The sequence below is a fragment of the Giraffa tippelskirchi genome, chromosome 8 (genome assembly GCF_054371585.1).
Source record: "Giraffa tippelskirchi isolate mGirTip1 chromosome 8, T2T-mGirTip1v1.2.pri, whole genome shotgun sequence".
Classification (NCBI taxonomy): domain Eukaryota; kingdom Metazoa; phylum Chordata; class Mammalia; order Artiodactyla; family Giraffidae; genus Giraffa; species Giraffa tippelskirchi.
Window position 1 is genome coordinate 19,437,722 of NC_137282.1, and position 15,336 is coordinate 19,453,057.

At 47.4% G+C, this 15,336-nt stretch overlaps 1 protein-coding gene across 2 annotated transcripts; it reads left to right on the forward strand.

Moving 5' to 3' along the window:
• Positions 1 to 385: 385 nt before the first annotated feature.
• On the forward strand, positions 386 to 11,935 carry PPP1R3B (protein phosphatase 1 regulatory subunit 3B). Of its 2 annotated transcripts, none has more exons than XM_081520929.1 (2): positions 386 to 632; positions 7,069 to 11,935. In XM_081520929.1, exons 1-2 carry the CDS (start codon positions 496 to 498, stop codon positions 7,949 to 7,951), a joined length of 1,020 nt encoding a protein of 339 aa, XP_081377055.1. In that variant the 5' UTR covers positions 386 to 495; the 3' UTR covers positions 7,952 to 11,935. The 2 variants fall into 2 exon arrangements, with proteins under 2 accessions (XP_081377055.1, XP_081377056.1); XM_081520930.1 differs by lacking the exon at positions 386 to 632 and adding an exon at positions 1,362 to 1,475.
• Positions 11,936 to 15,336: the final 3,401 nt, after the last annotated feature.

Sequence of the window (15,336 nt, forward strand, 5' to 3'; positions counted from 1 at the left end):
AATGCCACTGCAATCCCGTCCGCGCGCGCAGGGTGACTTTGCCCGGCTAGGACTTTGCCTAGGGAGTGGGAACTGTGCCAGGAGCCGGCGTCCAGCCCTCTGGCTGTAACAGGATGCTGTGCAGCAGGCAAGTGCCTCTGCCCCCTGGCGCCCGTCCTCCCCCGCCCCTCCCCCGGCTTCGGATGAAATTGTGACCCACCGCCCCCTTCCCAGCCCCTGGAACCCTGCCCTACCGCTCCGGGCGCGCAGCCTATCACGTGGCGCGGCGGCGCTTCGGGGAGACCGCGGCTCCGCGGTTATTGGTGGACGGCGCGCGTCCCGGGCGCGCCCATTGGCTGCGGGGGGCGTTCACGTGAAAGGGGGGGTCTAGGAAGACGTCCCGAGTAGGGAGAGGTGGCCTGAAAGTTAAAGGGAGCCGCGCGGCGGCTGGGAGCTAGAGTCCCAGGTGAGGGTCTGCAGGGAGGAGGCGGGCGGGCTGCTCTAGCGCACGGACGGATGCGGCTGCCCGCGGAGGGCGCCCACCTGAGCCCCGGCCGCCGCTCCTGCTGTCGCCGCCGCTGCCCCTGCCACCCTGGCGCGGATGCTGCCGCAGGCTGGCGCCTCCGCACCTCGGGGCTTATGAGCTGTACCAGGTACGTCCCCTACCAGGCTCGCAAGGCCGGGTGCCCGGCCGCAGAAAGGGCGTCGAGGGCACCCATCAGGGACCCTCTCTGGTTCCTGCCACACACACTTTCTCAGTCCAGCTTGCAGTTACACTCTGGGCGTGGGACACTCTAGAGGGGCTCGAGGAAACTGTTGCTTCCTCGTGGAGAGGGCAATGCAGGGACCAGAGGTTGGATGGAGCCTGGCCGGACCCACGTGATGCACCGAATGGAGGTCCGGGCCACGATGGGAGGCTGGGGCTGGGATTCCAGACCATTCTTGGTCCCTACTGTGCCGAGTTCGAACGTGAACACTAGGCTTTTCCGGCTGGGAACCAACACTTCTAGAGCTGAGCCCTGGGATCTTGAGCACAAGGGAAAGTCGCTGCATCTCTCACCCCGCCTCAATTTCCCGTTACAACGTAGAAAAACACACTTGGTGATCTCTCCGGTCGCCGAGGGATAAGGGACACGGAGCGCACCGGCTGCTGGGGCCACCCGAAGCCGAGCCACCTCGGGTCCCCGGCCCCCAGACGGGCCATCCTGGGCCGGCGGGGTCGAGGTGGCCGCGCGGGGACGCTCTCGCGGCGCCGCTCCGCTCTGCCCCGTGTGGCCCCGCCGCCCCGCCCCGGTGTGATAACTAGGGCTCCTCCTCCTCCTCCTCGTCTTCCTCCCCCTGCCGGTCACAACTCCGGGAACCCAGCCCAAGCCCTGCCTCCCGGACACACACCGAGGCTCACGTAGTCTGGTGGCGGCAGCCTCCCCTGCCACCTCCCTCCGGGTTCTCCGATGCGGCGAGCCAGCTGGAAAGGGGGCTTCCCCGCGGCCCCACAGGTGGGTTCCCGCCCGGCGATGGATCTCGGGGAGGGGTTGGGGGCAGGGTGCAGCCCGGGCCTGGCTGGACCCAGGGGGCAGTGACCTGGGGGATCTTCGAAGCCAGGACGCCCTGGCCTGCCCCCGTGTCCTGTTCCTGCCACCCTTTTGAATCCAGAGAAAGAGGTGTGGAAGCGACTCAGTGCAAAAGAGGGAGCAGAGAGCCCACAACATACTAAAAGGTTTGGGCTCTCTCCTGGTATTGTTTGCTGCAGAAGAGGAGAAAATTGAGAATTTGAAGAGTTGCTAGAAGATGTTGGGGCCTGTGGTCTGTGTGGCCAGGCCTCCCTGGGAGATCCACGGTCCAGGAGAAAGGAGAGGAAGGCCTTCAGGCTGGGGTGCAGAGAAGAGGAAATGGTTCATTTGGCAGGGTTGTCCAGAAGCCAAGACTAAAGTGAAGACAGCTGGAGGATTACCCCAAAAGTAGAGATATTTAGGGAAAAGTTAGTGGGAAAAGAAGAACCATCAGGCAGTATCAGCAACCCAGAATGTCAGAGCTCAAAGGGATCTCAGGGGAGAAGCTCAAGCACAGAGAGGTTGAGTAATTTGCCCTGAGTGCCGCAGCGAGATGTAGGCATTCCTAGGCCAGTGCGCTATATTTCATATTGGACACTTCTAAATGCAGACACTGTGCCATTTTAACATATCTCTTTCCTATAATATGCAACCTCATCCACAGATATTTATCTCAGAGATGCTTTGGATGGTGGTGACAGAATAGAGGAGTCCAAGTGGCATCTAGGGCTATGAATAAGGGCCCCATAGTCAGAGTACAAAGGGAAAGATGCCAACTTTGTTCACACTATGGCAGCCAAACCTTTGGGGAGCAAACAGAGAAATGCCAAACGGGTAGGTGGCCATGTCTTTAAAACAAAAATAATACCTGGTAACTTGGTTGTAAATGCTTACCTTCACAATGTAGCTTCAGTGTTCCTGGTGAGTTATTGGTGCGTCTGATATTTCTGTCTTTTCTTATCAGAGTGCAAGAGAATGGGGGAGGCAATGTGTTGGCCTCAATACAAAAGAAAAAGATTTGCTTTCTATAAAAGGCACAGCCAGAGAGTCAGTAGTTCAGCTGCTTGAAACTGTGAAGGTTATAGGGTTATTTTCTGTACAAGTTGATAGATTTTAGAGAAAAATCACCATGACACGTAACCCTTGTCAGCTGTCTTGAGAGAGTGTGTTGTTTGTCACTAGTGGAACAGGAAAAGCTTTTATGCAAAACTCTCCATGTTCTCTCTAATTTGCATGGAGTGTTAGAGTTTGTCCTCTTTTTGACCAGAAACACTGAAACGTACCCTTAGACATGTCCAGTCTCTCATGGGGCAAGACTGATCTCCTAGGCATCTATTTGGAAGCAAAAGTTTTGAGAATCCCTGCTGGTCTGAGTAACAGCTACTCAGTCTCGTGACCTTCTCCTGCAAAGAACTGGTATCCAGGTCCGATGTCATCTCTGCTGGTTCAATTGTGTGTCCACATCTCCTTCTGTTTTTTTTTTTCCCTGACCAACCTCAGTGATTCATATTACCTGGCTTGGGCAAGGGAAAGGGCAGAGCTCCCAAAGAGTCTGTCAGAAGAGAGGGCGTGAGTACAGCCCAACGCATCCTGTGTTGGAACTGATCATTTTCATGCCATTTAAGGATTAAAACACCTGTCCAGGTGCCTGCCTTTCAGGGACTTAGGAAGCTCTGATTACCTTGCGTGTCTCCAGTGACAGGAGTGCATCTGGGTGTTGGTCATCACTGTCAGGGTCCGTCAGGGAATTTCTGAGTAGAAGGTCAGGAAGGCTTACACCAAACCAGCACTTCGGTGCACCAGTTCTTGGAGAATGATCTGGTGAATAAAAACTGGAATCTACCTGTGAGGACGGACAAGGGAGCCAAGAGTCAGACTGCACCCTCTGTTGAGGCCACAAGGGTTAGTGACCTCCCCTCCAGCGCTGGCGACACTGAAAAAGTGAAGGGATTCTGGGCCGGAGCCCAGGAGGAACGCCTGGGCCCCTAGGTGGTTCACCTTCCTTTTGCCTTTCATGGAGAAAGTCGCACAACCAATTCCACTCTAGAAAGTTCCAGTGGAATTGTTTGCTTAATTCCAGTCCATAGTGCCAGTGGAGTCTGGCTCTGACTCCAGCCTAACCTCCTCAACCCCCCATTCCCCCAACCCCCCGTTCTTAAAGCTCGGTGATAAAAGGGATCCCAGGGGTACATTTATACCTCTGGGTCCAAATACTGAAACTTTACCAAGGCTTTCAACTAAGCCCCTCTAACTGGCGGGGTTAGAACTTGAGAGCAATTGCAGTCGGCTGCAAGTATGCAGTTGCTTTCGCTGATCCCCTTGGGTTAGAATTCCGTTTCCACAATATTTTGAGAGCTCCCCAATCATTTTCTAATGATCTGTTTTAAAGTTGTGCGGGAAAGCACGCATGAGGGTGGTTTGCAGGCTTGCTGGACGCACGTAGAGAGCCTGCAGTTGACCTTGTGCTGACTCAGGCCAGGAGGAAGCTGCTGTGGCCAAGGAGGAACCCCTCCTCCCTTAGTTCATACCCAGGTTGTCGGGGTGGGCAGAGGAGGAGGGGCTGGGATGCACAGCTTTGCCTGCTGTTTGGTTATTTTTAATTAACAATTCATTCAAAAAACAAAAGCTACGTGTGTTAAAAGTAGAACTGAAAATGTGATTCCAATGCATTCTAACAGAGTTTTGCAACGAACAGAGGAAAAGAAAAATTGAATTACTTTTTAGGTATAGGGTTTTTTGGTGTTTGTTTGTTTTACATTGAACCCCTTAGTGAACCCACTGACTTTTTTTTTTTTTAAGTTGTCTTGCCCAGTTCAGTCAGAACTTGCCTTCCCAGAACAATTGCATGGGTGTAAACAAATATAATAGCCAATTTGCTCCTAAAATTTTCACTTGTTTCACTTTGTTAGAGGAGAAACAGTAACACAGATATCCTTTAAAATGCATCTTGATGGCTACGTTTTGGCTATAAATTAAGATAAGAACATTTGGAAAGGTTGGGCCATTTCAGACTAATACAGGTACTTGTGTTATTATTGTTTTGTCTCTGAACATGTGGGTTTCTCCACTTGGTCATCACTAAGTGATTCCTGCACCCCGAGGAAGTGCTATTTTTTTTGTTTGTTTTGGAAAATGGAATCAAACCCAATATGTCGTCATACCTTCTCATTTTTCTTTATATATTTGATCATCAAAATCAAGATATTATTTATGGGTCTGGTATTGTTTGTGAGACCAGTGATCTCCACTCTTGTCAGAAGATGAGCAACATTTTGCCATTCTTTCTCCTGAACTACCATCATCAATCCACAGCATAGCACCCTCCATGGAGGGGAATTTAGGGGAGGCCTGAGAGTTGGTACCCCAACATACCACCACGCACTATTGCCACAGTAGAGCCTTTGCCATGAGGGACGATGTGATTAGCAACTAATCCAGATCCTATGTTCTGTGATTCTCAGACCAGAGATTTTAATCCAGATTTCATCACTAACTTCTTCAGTTAGCCCTTTGGAACTGTCAAATCAGGATATCAATTTGCCATGGTAATTAGAAATTCAAATGGCTTGGCTCTAGTGTGGCAATAGTGTTCGGTGAGTTTTGGCAAATCTTAAGATATCTGAGATGTTTTACTATATTCATTCTGTTTTCTTGGTTAGAGAAGTTCTATTATTTTAGAAAAGATAAGACAGTACAAAGCAGGAAAACAGAAATTTCCTGAAATCCCATTACCTTGATATTTTGACAGTTTTAAGTATATCTCTAGTCTTTTTTTAATGCATATATGTAATAATTTTGCCCTACAAGTCTAGTCTCTCTGTATAATTTTATCTTCTCCATTTTTTACATTGAAAGTGAAAGTCACTCAGTCATGTTCGACTCTTTGTGACCCCATGGACTGTATAGTATAGGCTTGATTGTATAGTATAGATTGTATAGACTGGACTGTATAAAATTCTCCAGGCCAGAATACTAAAGTGGGTAGCCTTTCCCTTCTCCAGGGGATCTTCCCAACCCAGGGATCGAACCCAGGTCTCCTGCATTGCAGATGGATTCTTTACCAGCTAAGCCACAAGGGAAGCCCAAGAATACTAGAGTGGGTAGCCTATCCCTTTTCCAGCAGAACTTCCCAGCCCTGGAATCAAATCAGGGTCTCCTACATTGTGGGTGGATTCTTCACCAATTTAGCTATCAAGGAAACCCATTTTTTACATTAATCATATATTATGAATTTTTATGCCATTTAAATATTTTTTACAAATATTGATTATAATGATGATATAAAATTGTATCACATGAATATAGTATATTTGATTTAATTGGCTACCTGTTATTGGTCATTTAGTTTATTTTCTCACGTTTCCCCCTCTACTTAATGTTGCATTGAACAATTTCATTAATCTCCATGCATTTTAAATTATTCCCTAAAGTTTAACACCTGTATGTGATATAAGAACCTGAAAATATAAGATTTAAAAATTTTGTTCCATTTGGGCTAATACAGATATTTGTATTATCTTTTAAAATTCTTTCTTAACTCATTAGGTAAAAACAGGCACTGTTTCCTAATCTAAATTTCTTAAATTACTTACAAGCCTTGACATTTGCATATTTCTGAGCCACTTTTAAATTTCTTCCATGAATTGTCTATTTGTGCTCTTTGCTCATTTTTCTACATGGAATATTTGACTTTGTTATTATTTTATAAAACCTCTTTATATATTAAGGTATTAACATTTTGCTGCCATGCTTTTTGGAAAATATTTTCCCTGTTTGTCTTGTTTTTTTTAGTTTTACTTACTTTATTCCCTTATAGAAAAAACATTGTTTTTATGAAGTCAGATTCAACGTAATCTTTAGCATGATTCTCTTTGCTTTTTATTCTTATAGAGGCTGTTTTCATTGTAGAAAAAAAACAATTATTCGCTGATACAAAAAGTTTAAAAATACTAAATTGCTGGTACTTTTTAAAAAACATACTAGAATATAAAAATCTACTGTACATTGAATGAAGACAGGTTGGGGTCTATCTTCACTACTGAATCCAGGGTCTGGCATCATGCCTGGCACATAGCAAACGACAATCAGTGTTTGTGGGATGAATTAATTTCTTTTTATTGGATGAAAGCAGTATTTACCAAACTGTGTTCAGCAAGGTGTGCCACAAAAAATGGAGGCTTCCCTCATTAGGAATAAGGAAAAACTCCACAAACAGCATGCTCTTTTCATTATTCCCCACAATCATCAGTGTACTGAAGGCCTCAAGAAGTCCTGACAGGGAACTCCATGAACTGGTTTTAAGACCAGTGGTTCCATACTTCTTTGATTTTAACCTTCGGCCTCTCCCCCTGCCCACCCTCCACTTACACTTTTAATCTCTCCTGAAACCATGGTCACACTGGACAACCCTTGAGTTAACAATGAGCTGTGGCCATGTGGGCAGAGATGAAGGCAAATGCAGCTTGCCGGTCCCTGTCGGAAGGATGAGTCTGAATGTCTGTCTGACCTCCTTTCTGTTTCTCTCTTTCCCCTTGGCCAGGGTTCTAGCGTGTTCCTCTAGCCCCGTGATGGCCGTGGACATCGAGTGCAGGTACAGCTGCATGGCCCCCTCCTTGCGCAGAGAGCGGTTCGCCTTCCAGATCACCCCAAAGCCAAGCAAACCTCTGAGGCCTTGTATTCAGCTGAGTGGCAAGAATGAAGGCAGTGGGACGGTGGCCCCGACAGTCCAGGAGAAAAAGGTGAAGAAGCGGGTGTCCTTCGCCGACAACCAGGGGCTGGCCCTGACGATGGTCAAAGTGTTCTCCGAGTTCGATGACCCATTAGATATTCCGCTGAACATCACCGAGCTCCTGGACAGCATTGTGAGCCTGACAACAGCAGAGAGCGAGAGCTTTGTGCTGGATTTCTCACAGCCGTCAGCAGACTACCTGGACTTCAGAAACCGGCTTCAGACCGACCACGTGTGCCTGGAGAACTGCATTCTGAAGGACAGGTCCATTGCAGGCACCGTGAAGGTGCAGAACCTCGCGTTCGAGAAGACGGTGAAAGTCCGGATGACCTTTGACACCTGGAAAAGCTTCACAGACTTTCCCTGTTGGTATGTGAAGGATACGTACGCGGGTTCAGACAAGGACACGTTCTCCTTTGACATCAGCTTGCCTGAGAAAATTCAGTCTTATGAGAGGATGGAGTTCGCCGTGTGCTACGAGTGCAATGGACAGACGTACTGGGACAGCAACAAAGGCAAAAACTATAGGATCATCCGAGCGGAGCTGCAGTCTACCCAGGGAACAGCCCAGCCACCAAACGGACCCGATCTTGAAATAGCCTTTGACCAGTTTGGAAGCCCTCGGTGTTCCTACGGTCTGTTTCCGGAGTGGCCTAGTTATTTAGGATACGAGAAGCTTGGGCCGTACTACTAGTGACAGCCCGGGATGGAGCCGGGCTCAGTGGGCACGGATGAGCCGAGCTGCAGTCATCCTGGGGTGGAGAGGGAAGCCCGGAGAAAAGCTGAACTGCCATCAGACACAGTTTTGAAAATAACGGATCCTAGTCACTTTTCTCCTTCCATCAGCCAAGACAGCCAGGTTTAGATCATAGAACTGGGTTCACATTTGGAGGAGATGGCTGTGCTGGTCCGTTTGGCAATGAGGGTCTGAGCAGGATGATGCTGGAAAGGGTCTGGACGGGGCCCAGGCTTGTGGGCAGCCCTGGCCAGGCTAGAGGATGTTGGCTGAATGAGAAGGAGTCCCTCTCCTCTTGGGTGTGGGAAGTCAGTCCCCTGGAAAGCCCTCGGCCCTCCCAAGGGCCCCTCTTCTGGGGGTCTTCGCTGCCCAGCCAGGGCCTTCTCACCTGTTGCAGCTGCCCTGTGTCTACGTGGGCTTCACACTTTATCTCTGCGTTTTTGTGCCCTTGGTTTTCTTCCACAGTTCAGCTGATGTTCAGGAAAAGATGATACAGGCCGATCAACTTGTGATGGAGATGGACATTTCCTCTTTCTGACCCTGCTTTTACAGCCCAGCAGAGGATGACACACCAGCTATGGGAAGTCAGCTGGCTCCTGGGCGGTGTCACCAATGGCGCACTAGGCTGATGCCAGCAGGACAGGCGTGAGTGGGACACTTAGCTTCTCCTCTTGGCTTTGGGGGAGCTTTCTAAGCCCTCAGTCTTACCCTGAGTCACTGGACAGCTTGGTTACAAGACTTGTTGTAACTTGCTCAGCTGGCTTGCCCGTGTCTCTTTCTCCACAAAAGGATTTTAGAATTTCTTTTCCTGGAGAGTCATCATTTACGCCGTGTTTGGGATGTTTGGATTAGCAGATTCAATATATCCTCCACGCCTCCAGAAAACATTTGGTTGTATTTTGACTGTGATTTACAACATCCATGTTGTAAACAACACTTTACCAGCCCCCATGGACTTTGATTTGGTTGTTCTTATTTATGGTGTATGGGTGTGGAAAGGGATGGGGAGAAAAACCTCACCAAGTTCTCAGATTTGATTTTTACTGTTTGCCAACTCGGAAATATCATAGACTCATTGTTCTTAACCACATTGGACTAAAGCATTAAAAGTCTGTTGGTTCACACTGTTGTGAGATTCCTGGGACTTTCCTCATCCGATGGATCCCCAAACCCTGTGATTTTTCTTGCGCAAGATTCATTGGTACTTGGGAGTGTTTAAAAAGTACTTTTATATGTGTATTTGTAGAAGATTGGGGTTTTGTTTTTATTTTCAGAACTTAATTAAAGGACCGCCTTGTTTTTCTTCTGCCTGATCTTACTAAAGCGAGGTCTTCCTAAGGGGCGGCAGGAGACGGGGTGCCCCACTCCCTAGATCTGGGGACACAGACCCTGGACTCTGCAAGCAAAGAGTCTTCTTTCACTTGCATTCTCCAGATCAGTTGGAAGAGACCTCCTGGCTTCTGTGGCTTTTGTAAATCAGCGTTGAGCAGATCTCAAGTGTCTTGGCTCCTAGAGTTTTGTGGTTGGGGTTTTTTTCTTTTCTCTTTTGAACTTTAAAATGTTGTGATTTTTAAAAAATGCTCTTAAGTGGTGTTCCACAGAGTTTTTATCCCTAAAACTGGCTGTGATTAGTCTGCAACCCAGTGCTTTATTTTTTATGTCTCTCCCAGGTGGCCAGCACTGGGGGATTACATGCTAATATAATTTAAGGGACAATCACATTTTTTTCTTATGCTGACATTGGGCAGAACTGGGTTTTATCTAAGCATGTCTTACATCCAGTACACAGACAAGATTCTCTGTGTTACAAATCTGGTGATCAGAATTGTTATACAAGAGTGTAAATGTACACCATTTGGAAGCAAACCTAATTTTATATGGGTCATGAATTTATTTTGCTTTAAGAAGCCCCCTCCCTCCTCCTGCAATTTATGAAAGGTACAAAGTGTACTGTCATTTCCTCGTGACCAGATTGTTCTCTGTTAGTGAGAAAAATGCCTCAAGTGACTTTTGTATGGTTTTCAGTCATTGTGATCTGAAGGCATTCCCGTGTCAAAATTTGAAATATGGTAATTCAGTGATAAGTATCTCTTTCAAAACAACCACAAACCCTCCCCCTACCCTTCTTTCCTCCCAGCTCACCCCAGCTTTTCTGCTGGGGGCACTGGTTGCAAACCCCCTCACCAGTGCACCTGGGTTGCTCACCCCACCGTGCAAGTCCTTACCTGCTGGCAAAGAAAGACCCTTCTCTGACTAAAGCAAGTGCCTGCCCAAGCTCCCCGGCAGCATTGTCAGGCAGTGAGGTTTCGGCCTCTGAAGAGCACTGTCTCCTCTTTACCCGTCAGTCTGTCTCCTTTCGGGCTTCCCACATGGTGCTAGTGGTGAGGAACCTACCTGCTAATGCAGAAAACTTAAGAGAAGTTTGATCCCTGGGTTGGGAAGATCCCCATGGCAACCCACTCCAGTGTTCTTGCCTGGAGAATCCCACAGACAGAGGAGCTTGGTGGGCTACAGTCCATAGAGTCGTAAAGAGTTGGACACTACTTAAGTGATTTAGCACACACGCATGCTGTCTGCTTCGGGGCCAGTTCTCTCCCAGGATATCAACAGCTGGCCTCAGGACCTGCTCCCAGGGGCTCTCTCCTCGGTTCCTAACTCAGCAGCAGTAATATGTCTACACACTTCAGAAAGGGACAGGTTTCTTATCTGGAGACATGACTGCTGCCTGACCTGTAGGTCTGACCCTCTTGGTTATGGTGACAAGTGGCCCCCTTCCCAACTTGCCCCCCCCGCCCCCGCAAAGGACCAGCTTTCTGCCCGTGGTGCAGCTGTCCAGGGGTGGGGAGGCAGCTTCATTTCTGTTTCATATTTATTCCCCCATATGTCCTGGGGAGCATTTGCAAATTAGGTGCAATAAATAAACTAGGTGCTCTAAAGATAGATTTTATACAATAAGCTTTCAGTGTTTCTTGGAAGATGGCAGCATTTGGGCAAGATTGTTTGTTTTTTTCTTCAAGTGTTCTTGTTATAGGTGTCCAGAGATTAAAACAATTTCAGAGTCAGGGTAGAGTGTATTTTCTAAGATTGAATCTGAATGGTGGCAAAACATGACTCTTTCAATGTTTTCTAAAGATGTAAATTTTAAACTGCTGAAAGAATGTTTTGTGGTTTTGATCTTTGCCTGTAATTTGACATTTTTAAAAACAAGCGTTACTTGTAGTCACTGGGACACTAAATGACTTCTATATATATGTGTGTATAAACCCCCCAAAAGTATTTGCTCACTTTTCAGAAGTGCCGTGGTCTAGGGTTTCCCTCAATGGACAGTGAGTGAAAACTTCAGTGTCCTTCCGTCAAAGCCCTCGACTGGATGTGATTTGCTAGAGAAAGCACTGTGGCTTCTGCCCTGGGAGGTCCTGACGTCCTCGTCTCTCCTAAAATGACCATGGACATTTGGGCTAAGATGTTATACTTACAATGGGATCTCTCAGGTCATCTAAAGACACTTTGCCAGCATATCTTCACTTCCTGAAGTGGGACACATCTGAACCAGGGAAGGACAGCCGTGCGGACTGGCAGCTTTTCCTTGTTAGGGCTGTAAAGTGTTCGAGCGCAAGTTGTAAAGCTTTGGATGCTTTTAGTCTTGTTTATCAGTTTCTAGAGTTGGCTGGACCTGTGAGGACTCAAAGAACACAGCTGTGATGGTGGCAGTCCACTCTTATTTCTATGTGAATGTAGAACCGGAGACTCAACTTCATTTTCATGCCTGAAAGTGCCTTGTCGAGAAAGTCCCACAGGTTTAAAAAAAAAAACAAACATATTTTTGTACACAAAGGGGAAATGCACTTTAAAAATCACAAGAACGGATGCCTTGTGTGTGGTATAAGAGTGGTTTGTCTGGATCTCAAATGCAAAAATGTAATAAAGGTAGAAAACCCAAAACGGAAAGTGTCCTATTTTAAAACTGACTCTCTTAGAGTCAGAGGTTGGGGAGGAACATTTTCAATCAGTGTGTTTCCACATATAGAAAGCCAGTTTCCAAAAGGGCTGGGACACAATCAGTGGCTAAGCTGAAAAGCTGGAAGATGCAGAGAAAGGAGTAATTGCTTTTTAAGCTATTAAAACAGCCAAGGCTGATTACAACTAAGAAAGTGATTGCTAGGGAAGAGGCACAGGGGCCTGAGTTGTTATGAATCATTTTTAATGATCTGAGGGCAGGTCCCTTCCTACCCTCTCACTTCTCTTGAAGAGTATTTTTGGTTTAGTGTATGCAACAGTGAGAAAACTAATAAGCAGCTACCATAACTTTGAACTGCTTAATCAGACAGACTCTGCAACCAGCAAACCGCACAGCTCCTAGTGGGGCCCTGCCTCCATGGGGTGCAGGACATTCACCCTAAAGAAGAGTTCAGAGATGTTTTATTACAAAGTTCAGAAGATGGGATGCAGGCAAGGTCATCTGCTGCCAGATGTTTCCTGCCAATCAGTCTCAGCTACAGGGGAAAGGCAGTGGTGGTTCTTGCATAGAAAGAGCATTTTCAGTTTTAGCACCTGGTCAGTAAGTGCCCAAAGCGAGCTACAAGCGTAACCGTCTTTCTCAAGCCTGGCAAACACTGCCAACATTTTGGCTTTCCAAAAATAAGGGGAAAAAAAATAACACTCGTTTTTATGAATGTCGACTTGAGATACAATGTGGTTTTCATAATCATTACATAATTCTCATTTGTGAGAAGGACATTCAGGAGATGTCTAGAGTAAAAAGAAACAAGGAAAGGAAAAAAATAAAGCCAAACCATTTTTCTAGAGCAACGTCCCCAGAATAGCAAATATCCAGCTCTGTGAATAATTCAATGGAATATTTATTGCTCATGGGCAAGGCCATTTCCAGGTACTGTTTGTTTTTTTTTTACTTCAGTTTTGGCTGTACTGGGTGCAGGCTCTATGTTGCTGCATGCGGGCTTTCTCTAATTGCCATGATCCAGGGCAACTCTCCAGTTGCAGAGTATGGGCTTCTCACTGTGGTGGCTTCTTTTGTGGAGCATGGGCTCTAGGCGAGCAGGCTTCAGTAATTGGGAAACATGAGCTTAGTTGCTCCGTGGCATCTTCCCGGACCAGAGATCAAACCTGTGTCCCCTGCATAACCTGTGTCTTACCCAGTGCGCCACCAGGGAGGTCGTCTAGGTACTGTCTCTACCCTGTATGAGACAGTCATGTTTTACGTGAGTCCTCTAGGAACCGTGGGAAATGGTGGGTTGGTGCTGCCAGGGGTCAGCAGTCAGTAAGCCTGGCGTCTGGCCTTGACCCTGCCGCCCCTTGTCAACTGCTCTACTGACTGGGTTCTGAGTATTTTTAGCAGGAATAAGGTAACCAGGGGCTCTGGCAGTGCCCTGAGTACTTCTTAGAGTTGGCCAACATGTTTGCTTTTAAAATGCTTCTAAATATAAACTTGTAAGAAGTGCCACGTACACTTTGCATTCTTCATGAGGATCACAGGAACAAGAGCATTCCAGACGATGGTGTGGACTTCAGAAAACCATCAGTGGTCACGCTGGAAGGGCTATCTGGGAGCTCTTTTTATGGATTAAGAGGCAAAGGCCCTTGGTGTGTTCCCGAGAGTCACAGAGCCGATTGGTGACAAAGCTGAGGGGACTGCACGTGACAGTCTCTTTTTCCAAGAACTGTCCCCCAAACTGGAGGCTCTCTCATGCAACCAAGACTAAAATGGTGATTCTGAAAAGAAGTTCCTCGTGCTGGAAAGATGTGATTCCCTGGGGAGGCATGAACACCTGCATCTTTTTTTTTTTGGCTGCACCCCGTGGCTTACACGATCTTAGTTCTCTGACCAGGGATCGAACCCATGCCCCTCCTGCAGTGGAAGCACAGAGTCCTAGCCACTGGAGAGCCAGGGAAGCCCCTGAACACACATGCATTTTTACACACAAAGGGCATATGGCAAGGACCACTGACCATGTGGAAGCATGAAGGTCAACATTAAAAGATTTGGGTATCCTAGGGCCCAGTTCGGAGAAGGCAATGGCACCCCACTCCAGTACTCTTGCCTGGAAATTCCCATGGACGGAGGAGCCTGGTAGGCTGCAGTCCATGGGGTCGCGGAGAGTCGGACACGACTGAGCGACTTCACTTTCATGCCTTGGAGAAGGAAACTGCAACCCACTCCAGTGTTCTTGCCTTGAGAATCCCAGGGACTGGGGAGCCTGGTGGGCTTCCGTCTATGGGGTTGCAAAGAGTTGGACACGACTGAAGCTACTTAGCAGCAGCAGCAGCAGCAGGGCCCAGTTGGACAGCAGGATGTGATTGATGGTAGGAAACCACCAAAGGGCCCCATCTACCCACGCATCTAAGGATTCGAAGCCCATACTGCCTTTCACCTGTGGCCCAGGACGCCCTAACCCTCAATTTCTCCCCCTGCAACATCACCCATTTCTGGAGAGGAAACAAGTAATCTCAACAGAGGTCTTCATCCACATGGGGTTCTCTGGTAGGTGACACTCCAGAGACACTTCCTCAGTATCAGACCCTGTGCCGGACTTGAGTCGAGACAAGGTAGGAAGAGGATGCATAATACTCACTCTTCTTTGGAGCCAAAGACAACAATCCAGGACCCTGGCCCTCTATGCCAAATTCGAGATCAGGTGGCTAGATCAGGGCTTGGCAACCTTTTCCTATAAAGGGCCAGATGTCATTATATCAGGATTTGCACATCATGTTTACCTATGTCACATATTCTTTTTTTAAAAAAAATATATAATAACCATTCTCAGCTGTGTGCCAAACGCAAACAGGCCAAGGGCTGTAGTTTGCTGACCCTGGTTGAAGAATCACATAGAGTGAACCCTCAGAGGAGACTTGTAGCCCTTCAGCTGAGGCCTGGAGTCGACTTTCTAGTTTGTTTGTTTAAACACCATATAATTTGTGGTCTAAACTGGGATGCTTTTGAGAATGAGTAGGGGTGCTCTGAATGAACCCGGAACGCTCATGGAAACGAGCAGCTGGGCAAGCCCTACTGTGTCAGGCCTGCTGGGTTCTCCTATCCTAGACTTGAGGATCTCCTTAGACCTCAGGGAACTCTGAAAGCCCCAGCCATGGAACTTATGGAACTTCTCTGGCCGTCCAAGTGATTAAGACTACTTGCTTCCAATGCAGGGGGTACGGGTTCAATCCCTAGTTAGAGAACCAAGATCCTGTATGCCACTTGGCCAAAAATAAATAAGTAACTAATAACTAAAAAAATTTAAAAGCCAGAAGAAACTTTTTTAATGCCTTAAAAAAAAAAAAAGAAAAGAATGATTAAAAAAAAGAAAACCCCAGCGAGTCATAGGCCA

Coding starts and splice junctions, on each gene's coding strand:
- PPP1R3B (XM_081520929.1), top strand. CDS start 496: ATGCGGCTGCCCGCGGAGGGCGCCCACCTGAGCCCCGGCCGCCGCTCC. Junction 633..7,068: donor GGGCTTATGAGCTGTACCAG/GTACGTCCCCTA, acceptor CCCCTTGGCCAG/GGTTCTAGCGTGTTCCTCTA.